The following is a 14,430-nucleotide window of genomic DNA, read 5'->3' on the forward strand; positions in this document are numbered from 1 at the left end:
CTTTCTTTCTTTCTTTTTTTTTCGGCGTGTGTGTGTGCTACAGCTGCTTTGGGTTCTCTGTGTTTGTAAATTGAGACACAGTGAGACTGTTGTGCAAGTCAGCGAGCTGTGCAATGGGGGTGTGTGTGTATCCCGCTTGCGAGGCTGATGGGTGAGGCCTCTCTGTTTGCTTTGTCACCTATAGATGACAGAGACGACGTGACGGCACTCTGCCTCCACCCTGTCGCCGTGATGAGATGGAGGCACTTGATGGTGTGCTTTGGAGCGTGATTGTTGCTGATCCTCACCTGTCTCTATACCATTCCAGGAATTAGCTGGTGATTTATTACGGTTGCAGCTTTTCAAGGAAGAGAGGTGCTGCGAAAATAAATTCATGTCATACGCCGAGTCACAATCTGAGCAGCTTCAAGTCTGAGAATGCTGCTTCCAGGCCAGAATGTCATAGCATTTCATAAAACCTTTCTCATTTTTCTTCCTGCGCCGGGTCTGTCTGGGGTTATTTACTCAAGAGAACGTGTTTTACTTTACGGGCCCGCTCTGATTTCATCTGTAAGAAAGGCTAAAAATGTAAACTGTGTTTCTGGTGTTTTGATGTTCACATCTAAATATGGTTTGCTTTGTTTGTTCCACAGTGTTGGAAACTGCATTTTTTAGTTTAGATTTAGGACTCCTCTGCTAGGTGTGCACATGTTTCTGGCGCCAGACACAAAGAATGTCCAGTGCACAACTACAAATCCAACCCTAAACATTTCTAAGAGTTGGGAGAAGTTTAAAAAATAAAAATAAAAAGTACCTGCTTCACGCTTGAACAAAGACGCAGATGAGTGGAACAAAAAATTAAGTACTCAGAAACAAATTTCACCATATTCACTAATAAGGTTGCTCAACATTCATGAGTATTTTGGTTCAAAACATTTACTTCAGTTGTTAAGGCAAATGCATCGATGTGCCTGGTAAATTTGTACTAACCATGCAAACCGCTCAGTAAATCTGATAGGGATTGTATTGATTAGAAGTAAAATAGATTACATTTATTATTATAATTATTTGTACATATATCTGGATTTGTGAGGTTGTTTTTAGAGAAGTAATTATCAACACATTTATTAAAGCGGTCAAATCCACAGAAACAATACATAGCTTAATCTCTTATATACATAGAGATGCTTTGGCAGAAACATTGAAAACTCTTGAAGTGAACAATGCATTAAAAACATTATAATACTGGAAACATGTTAGTTTCCCAGTATGTAGAGACTAGTATCCCAGAGCTAAGACATTACAATCTATGTACTTACAGGTTACTGTGCCCAAACTTATGGGGAACTTTACAGAAACCAACTTTGTTTGGTTAAAACCAACATGTTGCAGTCTTAAAAGCTAGATATTGCTTTTTACAGCTCTGACACATTGTTTTCCCAAACTTTGGTGATTACTTAACTGGAACTTACAAGCTGCATTCTCCATGACTTATATGTTTCCATGATTTTTTTTTATTTATTTTTGCCAGAACATAGAGATTGCCACATGTTAAACTTAAACTTTTCCAGAAGAGGTTATATTTAACAAACTTATATGTTGCTGTTCTGGAATTTATGAGCTATCTCTCAGGACCATGCAGCTTTTGAACTTATGCATTGTTTTCTCAGAACTTTGAGGTAAGTCTCCTTGAAATTAGATGTTACTTTCTCAGACCTTTACTTTTCCAAAAGAGGTTATACTCTAAAGACTTTCACGATATTGTCCTGGAATTTACTGGTTACTATCCATGAGGTTACATGTTACTTTCTCAGAATATTGAAATTAATTTTCTGGAAGAAAATGGGGTAAGACTCCACCCTTAAGAACCATCACAGTAACCGTCAAGCTTTGCTTCGTACAGAGGGGCTGGACCCTAAGCTATTGAGAAACGATTGTTTTTGATTTTACTGAACTGCTAATGTTTGGCCATGACATATGTAATGCACTAGTTCGACATTATGAAGCTCACCAGAAATTGCACTATAATCCAACCACCCTACCCTATGAAGACAAAAAGTACAAAGCCAAATAAGATGCCTGCTAATGTTAATTGGAACTGAGTGACTTTGTTCACTTCCTCTGTTGTCATTGCTAAAACTACAGGCAGAATGCAATTGTAAAACAGCCATAAAATCGACATCGTTTTTCAGAACTTCTCCTTCTGAATGCTGATTGGCTCTGTAAGAGAAATCAAATTCAATGGGAGAAATCTCAAACGTAGCACTGAAGGGAGATGAGAATTGAGCACAATTGCATATGGAGGCAATGACGAAGATGGGTGAATAGGTAACAATGGTCTGGAAATGATTAAGTTTCTGATTATGTATGTGCATTAATTCATAATAACTTCTTTAAACAATCAATAATATGGACATTTGTTAGCAGGAAATAGTTTGCATACATTATAGAAGGAATAACCATAATATAACAGTGGAGGTCTTTCATACCACATATTCTGAATTCATTGACCCTCTTGGCTTTTTCTGATATGAATGTATGGGTTTTGAAATAACACTTGCACGCAGAAGTTGTGATGGATCTAGAACATCAGTAATGCAATTTGTGTACAGATGGACAACTCTGCGCATTAGGAAGCCCTTATCTGTTCCCTAAATTATTCATCATTAAAAACAATTAATATTTAACTACAGACTCACAGGGTACTTCCCTGATCCTTTGCTTACGTTTGTATGTTCCGTAAGTTTGTTACTCCATGTCAGACAGAGAGTTAGAAGTCTGCATGTCGAGAGTTACACACACAGAGTTGGACACACAGACACACACACACACACACACACACACACACACACACACAGTGTGCAGGAGTAACAACATTATAAAATACGAGACTGCTTATTTGCTCCGTGGAGACACAGAGAAATAAAACGGTTACCTTAAGGCTCACAACTGAACACGACTCTCTATGAAGAGGTGTGACCCAGAACCCAAAAACATGTCTTAAAGAAACTGAACCCGTGTCTAACTTATGGAAAAATGCATGACACCCAACCTGAATCTGCATATGGTCTTTAAATAGCAATCAGTATCGCTACAGACCCGGGCCGGGTGATACTATTTACAGAGTCAGAAGTGAGCAGGCATAGGAGAACACGTTTAATCTGGTCCTGTCTAAGGCTCCCCATGTAAGGATTGCCACAATGAGGCTCAAGCATGTAGGAAAGAGGATAACAGACATGGCAAAGGGGGTTGCCTCTGCCATGTCTGTTCCATTTCCTCTTCCAAGAGAGGAACAGAGGCAGCTAGAAAAATCAACTAGGGGAGTGGGAGAAAGGAACGGAGGACAGGAGAGAAAAAAGAAAAAGCAAGGGAGTGGGAACCTTATACTGGAATAGCCGACAAAGATCCGTAGACTCCACCCTTCTCAACCCTCCCCTTACTCTCTCTCTCTCCCTGGTATCTCCGTCTCTTTCTCTCTCTCTCTCTCTCTCTCTCTCTCTCTGAAACAGTCTCCCCGTCTGTCATTTGACCAGGCAGTTCACAGAGGCGAGAGCTCAGCACCAGAGAGAAAGCAGAGGCAGGAAAAAAACGGAGAGACAGGGAGAAGAGAGAACATGTTCAGTGTGATGATGAGCTCGCAGGAATATTTCATTGCCTTTTAAAAAAAGAAGAAAAAAAACAACAAATCCCCTGTTGGTGTGGATTTCCTCTTGCCTGCTTCTTTTGAGGACTGCCAGTGTCTTGGATGTGGGCTCCAGCACTGTTAACAGGCAACTGAGGAGAAAAAGGAGGAGAAGGAAGAGGAAGAAGAAGAGGATCAGCTGACACCTTTTTTGGAGACTTACACTTTTGCTGGAGTAAAGCTGAAAAAGAGAGGTGGGGGGGATAGAGACTGACTGCTGGGCCCCATGCCCACCTTTGCTCATGGTTCAACAGCATGAAAGGGGGCCACCACCATCACCATCGCCACCACAGAGGCTGTGGCTGCCAGCATTTGTTCCGAAAAATCCTAGTTAAGTGTGGCTGCTGCTATGCCAGAGTCAGAGGTCAGTATTATGCTCATACCAACACATAAGAAGAAGAAGAAGAAAAAAAAATCTTCTTTGAGTTATTGTCAATCACTAAACTTAAAGCAGTACCTGAACCTCTCCTGCATGTTTAGATAGACTGTTTTCTGAGTCGTTTTTCCAAATATATGCAGAGTTTGGAAATGTGGACTTCAGTTTGCACCTCTATCTAAAGCAACAGATGTGCGTGTGTGTGCGCGCGTGTGTTTGAGTGTGTGTGTGTGATACACGTCCAGATCCGAGCAGGCAAAGCATGTCCCTTCCCCCCCACACCCCCCAGAAGACTGCACAGTGGGAAACAGGAAGGACAGAGTGCATCACACACTCTCCCCTTTAAGACAGAGAGGGGGAACACAAGTTTGTTTGTGAGCAGGATTTGGAAAGTGGACCTCGTCATTGTGATGAGTGTGTGTCAACAGATTATGTGTTGCGCGTGAAAGGCAGAACCCGGTCTGAAACAACTGGTCTTTCTATTCCCACTGACACGAGAAGGTGTGGACTCGAATCAGACTCAATGCAAACATTTTATGACTTTTAGCACTGAATGTGGTATATCGCAGCAGACTTGGAAGTTCATGGTTTCAGCGTGAATGACTCGTGTTGGAGCTTCTCGATTAGAAAATATGACATCATGAATAAAGTGTTTACATAAAGCCTTACTCGGGTAAACCTCACTCGACTTTATGAATCCGTAGCCAGCTTACACGATCTCCACATCCAATTAAGTTGCATATTATATGACCCCTTCACTGAATCTGAATAATTGCTACAAATTGCTGCATTTGGAGTCCGGCGTCAATCCTCAGGACCTCATCTGAAACCCAAGCAGTACATTAGGGCTGCAGGGTAGCAGGAAAACATAATAACTTTCAATAAATACCTAGACGCTAAAGTTTAAAGTCTTTTTGTCTTTATGCTTTTAAGGTCACGTTAAACACAGACCCCCGATGGTGAGCACCAGATAATGGAGAAAAATAAATACGATAATGCCGTTCCAACAGAGTGGTTTTGTGGAGACACTATTCTGGTAGTGACACACTGACACCCCAAGGCAGCATGGACATCTTTATACATTTTGTGATGCACTAAACACAAAGCATCACCTCTATTAGCATACAAAGCAAATTGGGTTAGGGTTAGCATTTACATTGTCAGCTCATATTTATTGCTAACCCTTGAATAAATATGAATAAATAAGAATATATTATGCAACTGTGCAGTGCATCCAAGGTTGACACAGAGCTTGCAGAAAGTGGATGTAATAATTTCTTAGAAAATTACTAAAATTTTTCATAATTAGCTCGCCTGTCATCATAGCCATTTTTAGTAATGCATATAATGTTTATTTTTTGTTTTTGTGTCAGTCGGTTTCTGTATTAATTATTCAAGTTACAGATTTGGAAAAGCTCCCTAAAACAGTGCAAAGTGCCATCAGGGATTGAGCAAATTAATTTCAAAATTGATATCGGAGCCTCTGCTGACAACATGCTTGGATCAGATTGATGTGAAGCCACAGATACATCCACCAATCCAGACAACATGGTGTTGTTTTGCCTGAGGCCAACCGACTGACTTCGCTCCAGACACTTAAGCTTTCAGCCCCCCAAAGACTGCAGAGTGCTGCAGGGTAAGCGAGTTGCTGCCCCTCTCTGTAGAGCTGTGTTTGTGTTGAAAAGGAGAAAAGACACGTTTTAAGTGTTTTATGCAAATGTGTTGAGGAGTGGAAGTTATCTCAAATTGTTACAAGGAAAGAACTCCAGAACTCAACAAAGGAGCAACAAGAAGCTTCAAGAGCCAGAACAAAGACTAACCGGAAAAGAAAGTGGGGTTAAAACCCCCCAAAAGATTTAGGCCTAGATCTGCTTTAGGTAAACCAAAGACAGACTATAATACTTCTGATCATACTATGGCCCTGGCATGTTTTCTTGTCACTGATTTCTTTATAGAGGATGTTGTCATATCCAAAGTAAGGACTATATGTCTGTAGAATCCAGCAGCAGTGTGTGCCAAGTGGAGACTTCTTTACTCTTCTCTTCTCTTCTCTTCTCTTCTCTTCTCTTCTCTTCTCTTCTCTTCTCTTCTCTTTTCTTTTCTTTTCTTTTCTTCTCTTCTCTTCTCTTGTAGAGTTCACAGTCAAAGCTACAGATCTTGTTGTGGTAGCGATAAGTAGTCATGTGATCTTTTCAAATGTGCAGATTATTGGCTGGAACCAATGACAAAAGTGTGTGAATAGCCAATCATTAAAAACACAAAGTTTACTGTTTTAAACTTTCGGAAACTGCTATTGAGAGCAGGCCTTGGTTTCTTCATGACTTCTCCGGTATATATTTAACAAAACAAAACAAAAAAAACAAAAAAAAAAAACAAAAAACAAACAAACCTAAAATTAGTATTTTCTCCAAAAGTTATGATTTTAGGCTTTTCCCCTGTTTCTGTTCCGGTGTTTGACTTCACTTGTAATCAGCATCTCTTTCTTTGGCATTTGATTTGATGGGCTCCAGTCGAGTGGAAAGACAAGAACTTTACTGGTAGCTTGCTAAGCAATGACTTGGACCCATCTTTGTCCAACTCAGCCTTTTTACGTCCTTCGTCTCCAAATCCTGCCTTCTCGTTGTAATGAAACGCAGCATAAGCTGCTGTGGAGCTGCAGGTTCTCCTGCTTGGTTCTTGCTAACTGTGTTCCAGTCGCCTCACTGTCCTTGCTGTTGCTCTGCACTCTCATAGAGTATGACCTCTGCTGCTGTGGCCCAAAGCAAAGTTAAAACAACAGTGGTGTCTAATTGCATGATATGAGTTTATGCCTTGGTGCCCTGCTGTGTGTTTGTTCCCTTTCACATCAAAGGCACGTACAGTGGAGCTGCCCACCGAGCCTCCGTACTCAGGGGGGCTCCTGGAGTTGACTTTCACATTATTGGCCAGGGTTCTTGGTCGCATACCTAACATTCCTTTGGTTTTTAATCTCTTATGTAATGGATATTCTCCTTTTCCATCTCGTCTGCTGCTCCCCTACTTCACCTTCTACATGTGTTATCACAGCAAATACACACACGCTTAGCTCGTAATATGTAAACATGTGGGGGATTGGAGGAATTAAACATTTCAGGCTATTAAAAGGCGCCTTAATAAACACAATTTCCCCAATTTTAAACAACTTATACTGTTTTAGGACTATGTTGGCAGTCAAGTACAACATGTAAAGGATCAACAGCCTACTCTCATTCTGAACACGGCTAAGTGCTCTGTTGTCTCTCAATGAGCCACGCCGAGCAAAACAATGGGCACTCAAGGTGCTCAGACATCTGCCAAAGACAACAGTGTGTTGCTAGTTGACACGTTTCAGCCTTGGGAACTGTCAGCGGGACTGGCCGCAAAAATTATTTGTTTGGAGCAAAAATATCAACAGCTGTTGAACAGTTTGTGCTCCTTCAGAATGAGAGCTGGAGTTCATGGTCTGAGCTTGAGTCTATTAGTTGGAAATACGTCAGTCTTTGCAAATAAGCACTTTTTTTTTTTTTTTTTTGACCATCAGACATGCACAACTACTGCTTGGTAAACTGAATATCATGAATTCCCACTAACAGCACAAGAAAGAAACCTTGTTCCTTCATACAATAAAATGTGCTATTTCATGACTACATTGTTATTAAAAGACGGACATGATGACAATGCTGGAATGCAAAACCCAAACCTCTAATAGCTGCTGGAGTCTGAGTCCAAATCGCCTCCAGCTTTTGAGGACCAACATTAATAAACACTTCTCTCTTGACACGTTACATTTTTTTTTTTTATAGAGCTTGGATCACCTGATTATCTGTGCTGACAGTCTGTCTGAAAAATAAAACAGCAATCAGGCAGTTGGAAAATATTTGCATGCTTCCAGTTTTTAACAGTGAGCACCAAGCTTAACCACTTCAGTCTAAACACAGTCAACACTGGCTCCAGAACAACGAGGCAGTACCAATTCACACACAATTTTTCTCAAGTTTTAATTTATTTTTTTTTTGTGATTTCATTTGATAAAACAATGCGACGAAGTGCATAATTGTGATAGCGGTTCTGAAAATGTGTTTTAGAAGTCTGTAAGCAGTCATGTTTGCCACAATTCATTTTGGGGGACGATCATCTGGAAGGATGTCCTCCGGTCAATGCAACCAGAACTTTTCGGGCTAACATTCAAAGCTATATATGTAGAATATGACGAACACATCACATTATTAAATACACCGCATCCACACTGAAACATGGCAGCATCATGCTGTTGGATGCTTCTCTTTGTCAACAACAGGGGAAAAAGATCAGCGTTGATGGGAAGGTGGATGCACAAATGTTTTCACCTCCCAGCAGGAGAACCACCCTAAACATTCAGCCAGAGCTTTGATCAAAGTGACTTTATATGCTAGAGTGGCCTAGTCAAAGTCCAGACCTACCTCCAATTCAAGACCTGAACATTTATGTTCACAGATGCTCTTTCTCCAACGTGAGTCACTTTGAGATGTTTTGGAGAAGCTATTTCAGTCTCTTGATGTGCAAAGATGGTAGAAACACAAAATGTATTTTATTTTGAAAATACCTAGTAAAACTCTCCTTCAATGCTGTTAGTCTACCACATGAAGTCCACTGTAACCATTTCTTATGTCTTCATTTTCTTATTACACCGAGGAATTGTCTGCAACAACTTACTTATGTACTAAACATCATTTCAGAGGGAAAATATTAGCAGGGGGTCGTGCTCTACAACTGTTTTTAATCACCACCATTAAAATCTCATTACTTGCTTTGTTTCTTCTGACATTGCATAATAAATTTAAACTTGTTTACCAGAACATGCCCACTGGTAGTACAACACGGGGGACCTCACTGTTTCTTCTCCCAGGTTAGATCTGGATACGTTGCTGTTTTCTGCGTCTTTTCTTTGCCCGTCTGCTCGTCTGCCAGCTGTGTTATGTGAATTTTACCGATTACCTAATGAAACTAGGCCAAGAGGTGAGAAAGGGAATAACTTTTTTTTTTTTTAACCCTGACGTTGATCAGAACTTTAATACAACACAATAAGCACACTTAATGTGGAAGAAGCACTGACCTCTGCAATAACTTTTAGGCGCTGTTGTGTTGTTTATAGGAAACACTGAACAATACAGGCCGGACTTGTAGTTCCTCAGCCCTCACCATTGTTCTCACAGGTCAGGCATGTCACTGCAGCACATAATGTCTTTTTTGTCTTTGGAAGAGTGTTTCTAACAAACATTAGCTGAAACACTGTCTGGAAATCTTAACTGGAATAGTTGAGGTTAAACGACAAACAGTGCCTTTAAAAACACCCATTTGCAGTTTTCTTTGGTTTTTGAATGCGTAAATGTTTCAGGTCACAACACTAGATTTTTATATAAGGCAATCATAACCTGAGTTAACGCAAAATGCATGCAACTAATTATACTGTGAACTACTGACAAAGAGTCGTTTTATATTGTTGTGGATACATTTTGACTCCCTCCTTATTGCAGAATTTGAACCACATTGCGGGGTTGCATGGGAATGCTTACAGTCGTGACATCTGAGTTCTAAGTTTAAACTTTGATTAGGCCATTCTAAAAATATTTACTCTGAGCTGTTTTAGAGTGGAATCGCAGAGCTGGTGGTGAAAATCTCAAACTAGTGGTGGGAGATTGTTCATCAACCCTAGCTGCTCCACACCATCACATTACATGTTTAATGTTTGACCATAGTTATGTTGTTCTTTTTTTTTAAATGCTGGGTTTAGTGCTAAGCCACATGTAACTGGACACCACTTCCAAAATATTTCATTTTTGATTTTTCAGTCGACAGAATTCAGAAAAGTCATCAAAATGTTTTTTTGTGGGGCGGAAATCTGAGATGGGCTTTCCAGTTCTTTACTGTCAACAGTGGTTTTGGTCTTCAGACTCCTCTGCGAATACCTTTTCTGGTTTCGTGTGGGATCGACATCAGAACTAAGGATAAAATCGGCACTGGAAGTCTCCACAATTGACCATTTTCTCCAAATTTCTTTCCTTCTTCATGTGTCAATATGTTCTGTTGGAGTGATTTCTTGATTTTTGGGTGATGCAGTTCACTGTGTATGGGTGGCGAAACTCAACAGATTAATTGCATTTTACTCAGGATTTAACACCGGTAACAATTCTTCCTTTTCACAAAGGTCGCGGGTTATTTGGTTATCCTGTTTCGTTAAGTGAAATCAGCAGCTAAAAATAACAATAATGTAAGTACAGATCAACCATTTATTCAATTCTATTGGGTGTACCCCCAGGTTCGGTTTTTGGACCTCTTCTGTTTTTTATAGTATTTGCTCTCCCTTGTGCCTGTCAACCTTTAAATACATTGCTATGCAGAAGATATTCATTTGGTTTACCCAGCTAAAATGTCTGAACTCCACTGTTTGGTAAATTGCTTAGCCTTTACTAAGGAGTAGATGGCAAGCTTCTTTCTTCAATTAAATGAAAATAAAACTGAAATGATTGTCTTTACAACAGGACAATTTATGTCTGGGACAAAAAGAGACCTTTGGACCTCTTAGTTCTTTTGCTAAAATCCTCTCTAAGGAACCCTGGCATGCACTTTGATTCAGTTTTTTTTTTTTTTAACTTTGGATGCATGTCGAGTCTCCGGTTCATTTCTGTTCTTATCATCTGAGAAATATTGCCAATCTAAATACCATTTTCTTGCATCCTAAACATGATTATTCATGTTTTTGCTTCCTCGTGACCAGATTATTGCAACACACTACACATATGTCTCTCTAGAATAGCTGCAAGTTGTTCCAAAGGCTGCTGCCAGGCTTCTATTAAAATCCTCCAGGTTTCCACATGTGACTCCAATCTGGATGCAAGTACATCTGGCTTCAAGTTTTTTTTCAGACTGCAATTCTTTTACTGACTTGGAGAGCTCTTCACAGAGCAGCACCAGATTTTCTCAGAGGGGTTCTTCACCTTTAAGTCCCATGCTCAGGTTCTGCTGGTGGGTCCACATACAAAGATGACCACAAAGGGAGACAGAGCTTTCTGTTCACTGCCTCTGAAACTCTCTGCTTTTGAACGTGTTAGTTCATTTTTAGAGAATATAAAAAAAACATTTTTTTTTAATATTCTTTTTATTAATTTCTCTTAATTTTTTTGTACATTGCTCGCTGTGGTGAAGCATTTACTAATTTTAAATCTTGAAAGGTGACAATTGCATTTTACTTAAAAATAGCTTTTTGTATTTACTCAGGTTCTCCTTGTCTCTTTTATAAACAGGAACATTTAATTTTGGGGGAAAAAAATAGATAAAAATACATAATGGGGTAAATACCTTTTCAAAAGGACTGTGTGGTAAAGAAGTGTGAGCTACCAGATTTCTGATGTGACCATCATCGTCATCGTCGTCATCATCGTCATCATCGTCTTGTTTGGTTGTCCTGGACAAATCTGTCAATGAAAAATGTTGTGAGTCATCTATTCTGAAAAGGCTTCTCAGTAGACTCCAGAGGAAATGTCGGAGCAGGATGATTCATTTCCTACCTATCATGGAAATAATTACTTTATTTACTAAACGATGACACAAACGTATTTGCCTTCTTGATGCATGCATGCAGAGACGAATCAACTCCTCTCACACTTCTCAGAGAGAAAAAAACATAGAGGAACTCGTGCGGTTTCAGCTGCTGTCATTGAGACTAAATGCCTTGCTAGATGGCTGTCGTTCCTGCGTGTAACCCATTCGCTTTTCCTCTGAAGGCTGTGGGGCTAATCAGAGTTTTTCTGTGGCTTCATACACAGACACCCTTGCCACAAATTGTTTCCACGTTTTAATCAATATGACATGAAATACAAGCAGTACTTATTTGGAAAGCACAACAGCGCGTGCGCGCGCGTGTGTGTGTGTGTGTGTGAGACAGCTTGCATGACTGAAACAATTTAGAAAGAATAATGCTTACCGTAAACATGGCACTGAGCAAAAGTTTTAAACCACAGCTGATTTATTCACGAAATTTGTTTTGGGGAGTACACGAAATTTGTTTTGAGGAGTAAGAAGTTGTTTTGATCGATGGTTCTCCAGGCCCGCTGAAGGTCTTTCAACGTTCAACAAGTGGATTGTTAACAAAGACATTCATATTGTTTTCAGTAGATGATGGTCATACATGATGTTCATACACTTCAGAAGACAAAAAAGGGTTAGGCTTGACACAGATGCTATGCTCCTGCAAAGTTCTACTGTTCACCAAGTTTTCAGCTAAGAGCTCAACGTAAATATGCGTCAGACGTTTGGCACTTTAAACGCTTCAGTTATACAACAAGAAGGTGAACTGTCTTTGTGACATGTTTGTACGCTAGCTGTCTGTTATGAGTAGACACAAACGGGAGCTTGTCCCTCGAGTTTTAGAGTCTTTATACAGAGATAAAATTCCCAGCAAGGCACCTAAACAAGTGATTTATCAAACAATATTCACATACTGGTAAAATTAGTTTCTAATCCTTAGCTCCAACACAGAAATGTGTGGGGAAAGACTCAAGAATTTTGCACACTACTCTACGTGACATAATGACAACACAGCATGGAAAGGACTATTGACTGAATCGTCAATGCGATAGAGACAGCCAAGAGGATACTGTACACAGGTAGAGGGATGGTAAAATGAGAGACAAAAGCACACGTTTCACTTTGACTCTGTGCAGCACATTAGCAGGCTACCTAGCAGAGAGCCATTAGGGAGACCTGCTTCCCAGCAAAGACTGTTGACAAACCATTTGGAAAATGGTGTGCTTATGATGCCCAGTCAATTAGACTCACGGGCCAGAGACTGGAAATCCAAGCTGCCGATTTAATAATGAAATAGATTTGGATAATGTTTCTTTTTTTTTTATGTGAGAGAATGCAGGACAATAGTAATATTTCGTGAAAGTAAAAGAAAACTCAACGGCCTTGCAGCACGTAGTAGAATGATCGCTGAGCTTTGAACATCGGGAAAAATTCAGAAAAAACTGCAGTCATAATTGGCTGGCTGGCTGGCTGGCTGGCTGGATGGATGGATCAATAAAACTGACAGTAAAGAACAAGATTTTTTAATGCTCTATTTTCCTCCACCCAAAGAACCCAAACCAGGAAGTAAGACTTTCCAATAAAAAATCTTGACATTTGACTCATTCTGCTAATAAAAGTAACAAACTGCTTCACCTGATCTCTGAGCGACTGGAAGAACAGTGACTTCACATGGGTGGTGGCAGGTTACAGTCTACAGATTGAGCTCTGCAGCTTTAATCTTTATCAGTCTTTTCTGAAGTTTGTCTCTTGTTCTTCTCTAAAATGTCTCTTTCAAGTCTTCCTCTTGCATCTAAACTGTACATGTTCGTTTTCCCATCTGAGCTTGTTTGTGAGTAAGGGGGACTGATGTTGACTCATGCATGCAGCGAGAACAAGGATCCCCCACAGCAATGACACACACACACACACACACACACACATACACACACACGCACGCATACGCTACCACACACACATTTAGATGGCTGAATTGTGAAGATAGGGAGAACAAAGGCTTCTATGAAACACTGCTAAATAAATAAAAAAAAATGCTGCAAATGTTTGATTGAACTTTGCGTTTCATGATATGATGACACAGTTTTGCTGCGTGTGTGGGTCTGATTGTAGAAGCCAAATCTCCAAATCTAGAATGACACACTTGCCTTCAAGGCAAATCATCCTCAACCTGCTGCACATAAGAGGGCACAATTAGATTTTTCCCAAAAAATAAAAAAAACCCCAGCAGAGATCATGCAACACACAGACAGTGATTAGAACACATGACTCATTGGTTAGAAAGGGGGGGGGAACAAAAAACCAACAGCAAAAAAAAACTTGAACATTTTTTACATTTTTTTGTCCATTTGGCTCTTTGGAGATTAGTGGTGATGTGTTACAGACACAGAGGTGGAAGGGTTCAGTGTCTTGCATTAGCATGTCTGCTTTCAGTTTCAGTCCTCGCCCCCCTACTCTCCACCCCCAAGTTTTCGGTTTGCTAACCTGCGACCTCGGAGACGCATGAATACACGATAACAAGCCGGGGCCACTTTTGACAGAAAACAGCCCTGCTGGCAAATGCTTGGGGAAAAGTTTCTGTGACAGCCTTTTTATGTCTCAGCTGGAAGAATCGTCTTTGCTGTCATCAGCTTATAAGGCAGACTTCAGACAGTATGGAAAAAAGCAACCAAAATAGCTGAAATTGAAGGTATGCTGGCTGACTGTGGCCCTAGCCTTGTGTCTCTGAGATATTTTTAAACTTTGCACTCCCAGCCCCTTCTCTGTCCCCCCCTCTCTCTCTTCCTCTCTCTCTCTCTTCCTCTCTCCCTCTCTGTCCCTCTCTCCCTCTCTCTCT

The 14,430-nt window shown here is 40.3% G+C and overlaps 1 protein-coding gene across 3 annotated transcripts in view; it reads left to right on the plus strand.

The window, feature by feature from the left end:
* Window positions 1-14,430, plus strand: part of LOC103141133 (rho guanine nucleotide exchange factor 25-like) — a 60,850-nt gene that overhangs the window by 9,468 nt on the left and 36,952 nt on the right. The window contains exon 1 of one of the 3 annotated variants that reach the window (XM_016673634.1): window positions 3,471-4,025. The exons of the other annotated variants lie outside the window; for them this stretch is intronic. Within the exon in view, the coding sequence (XP_016529120.1) occupies window positions 3,917-4,025 (109 nt within the window). The 5' untranslated portion in view covers window positions 3,471-3,916. Of the gene's footprint in view, window positions 1-3,470; window positions 4,026-14,430 lie in introns of those variants that run through there. 3 annotated transcript variants of the gene reach the window in all.

The sequence above is a fragment of the Poecilia formosa genome, unplaced genomic scaffold (genome assembly GCF_000485575.1).
Source record: "Poecilia formosa unplaced genomic scaffold, Poecilia_formosa-5.1.2 Scaffold80, whole genome shotgun sequence".
NCBI lineage: Eukaryota > Metazoa > Chordata > Actinopteri > Cyprinodontiformes > Poeciliidae > Poecilia > Poecilia formosa.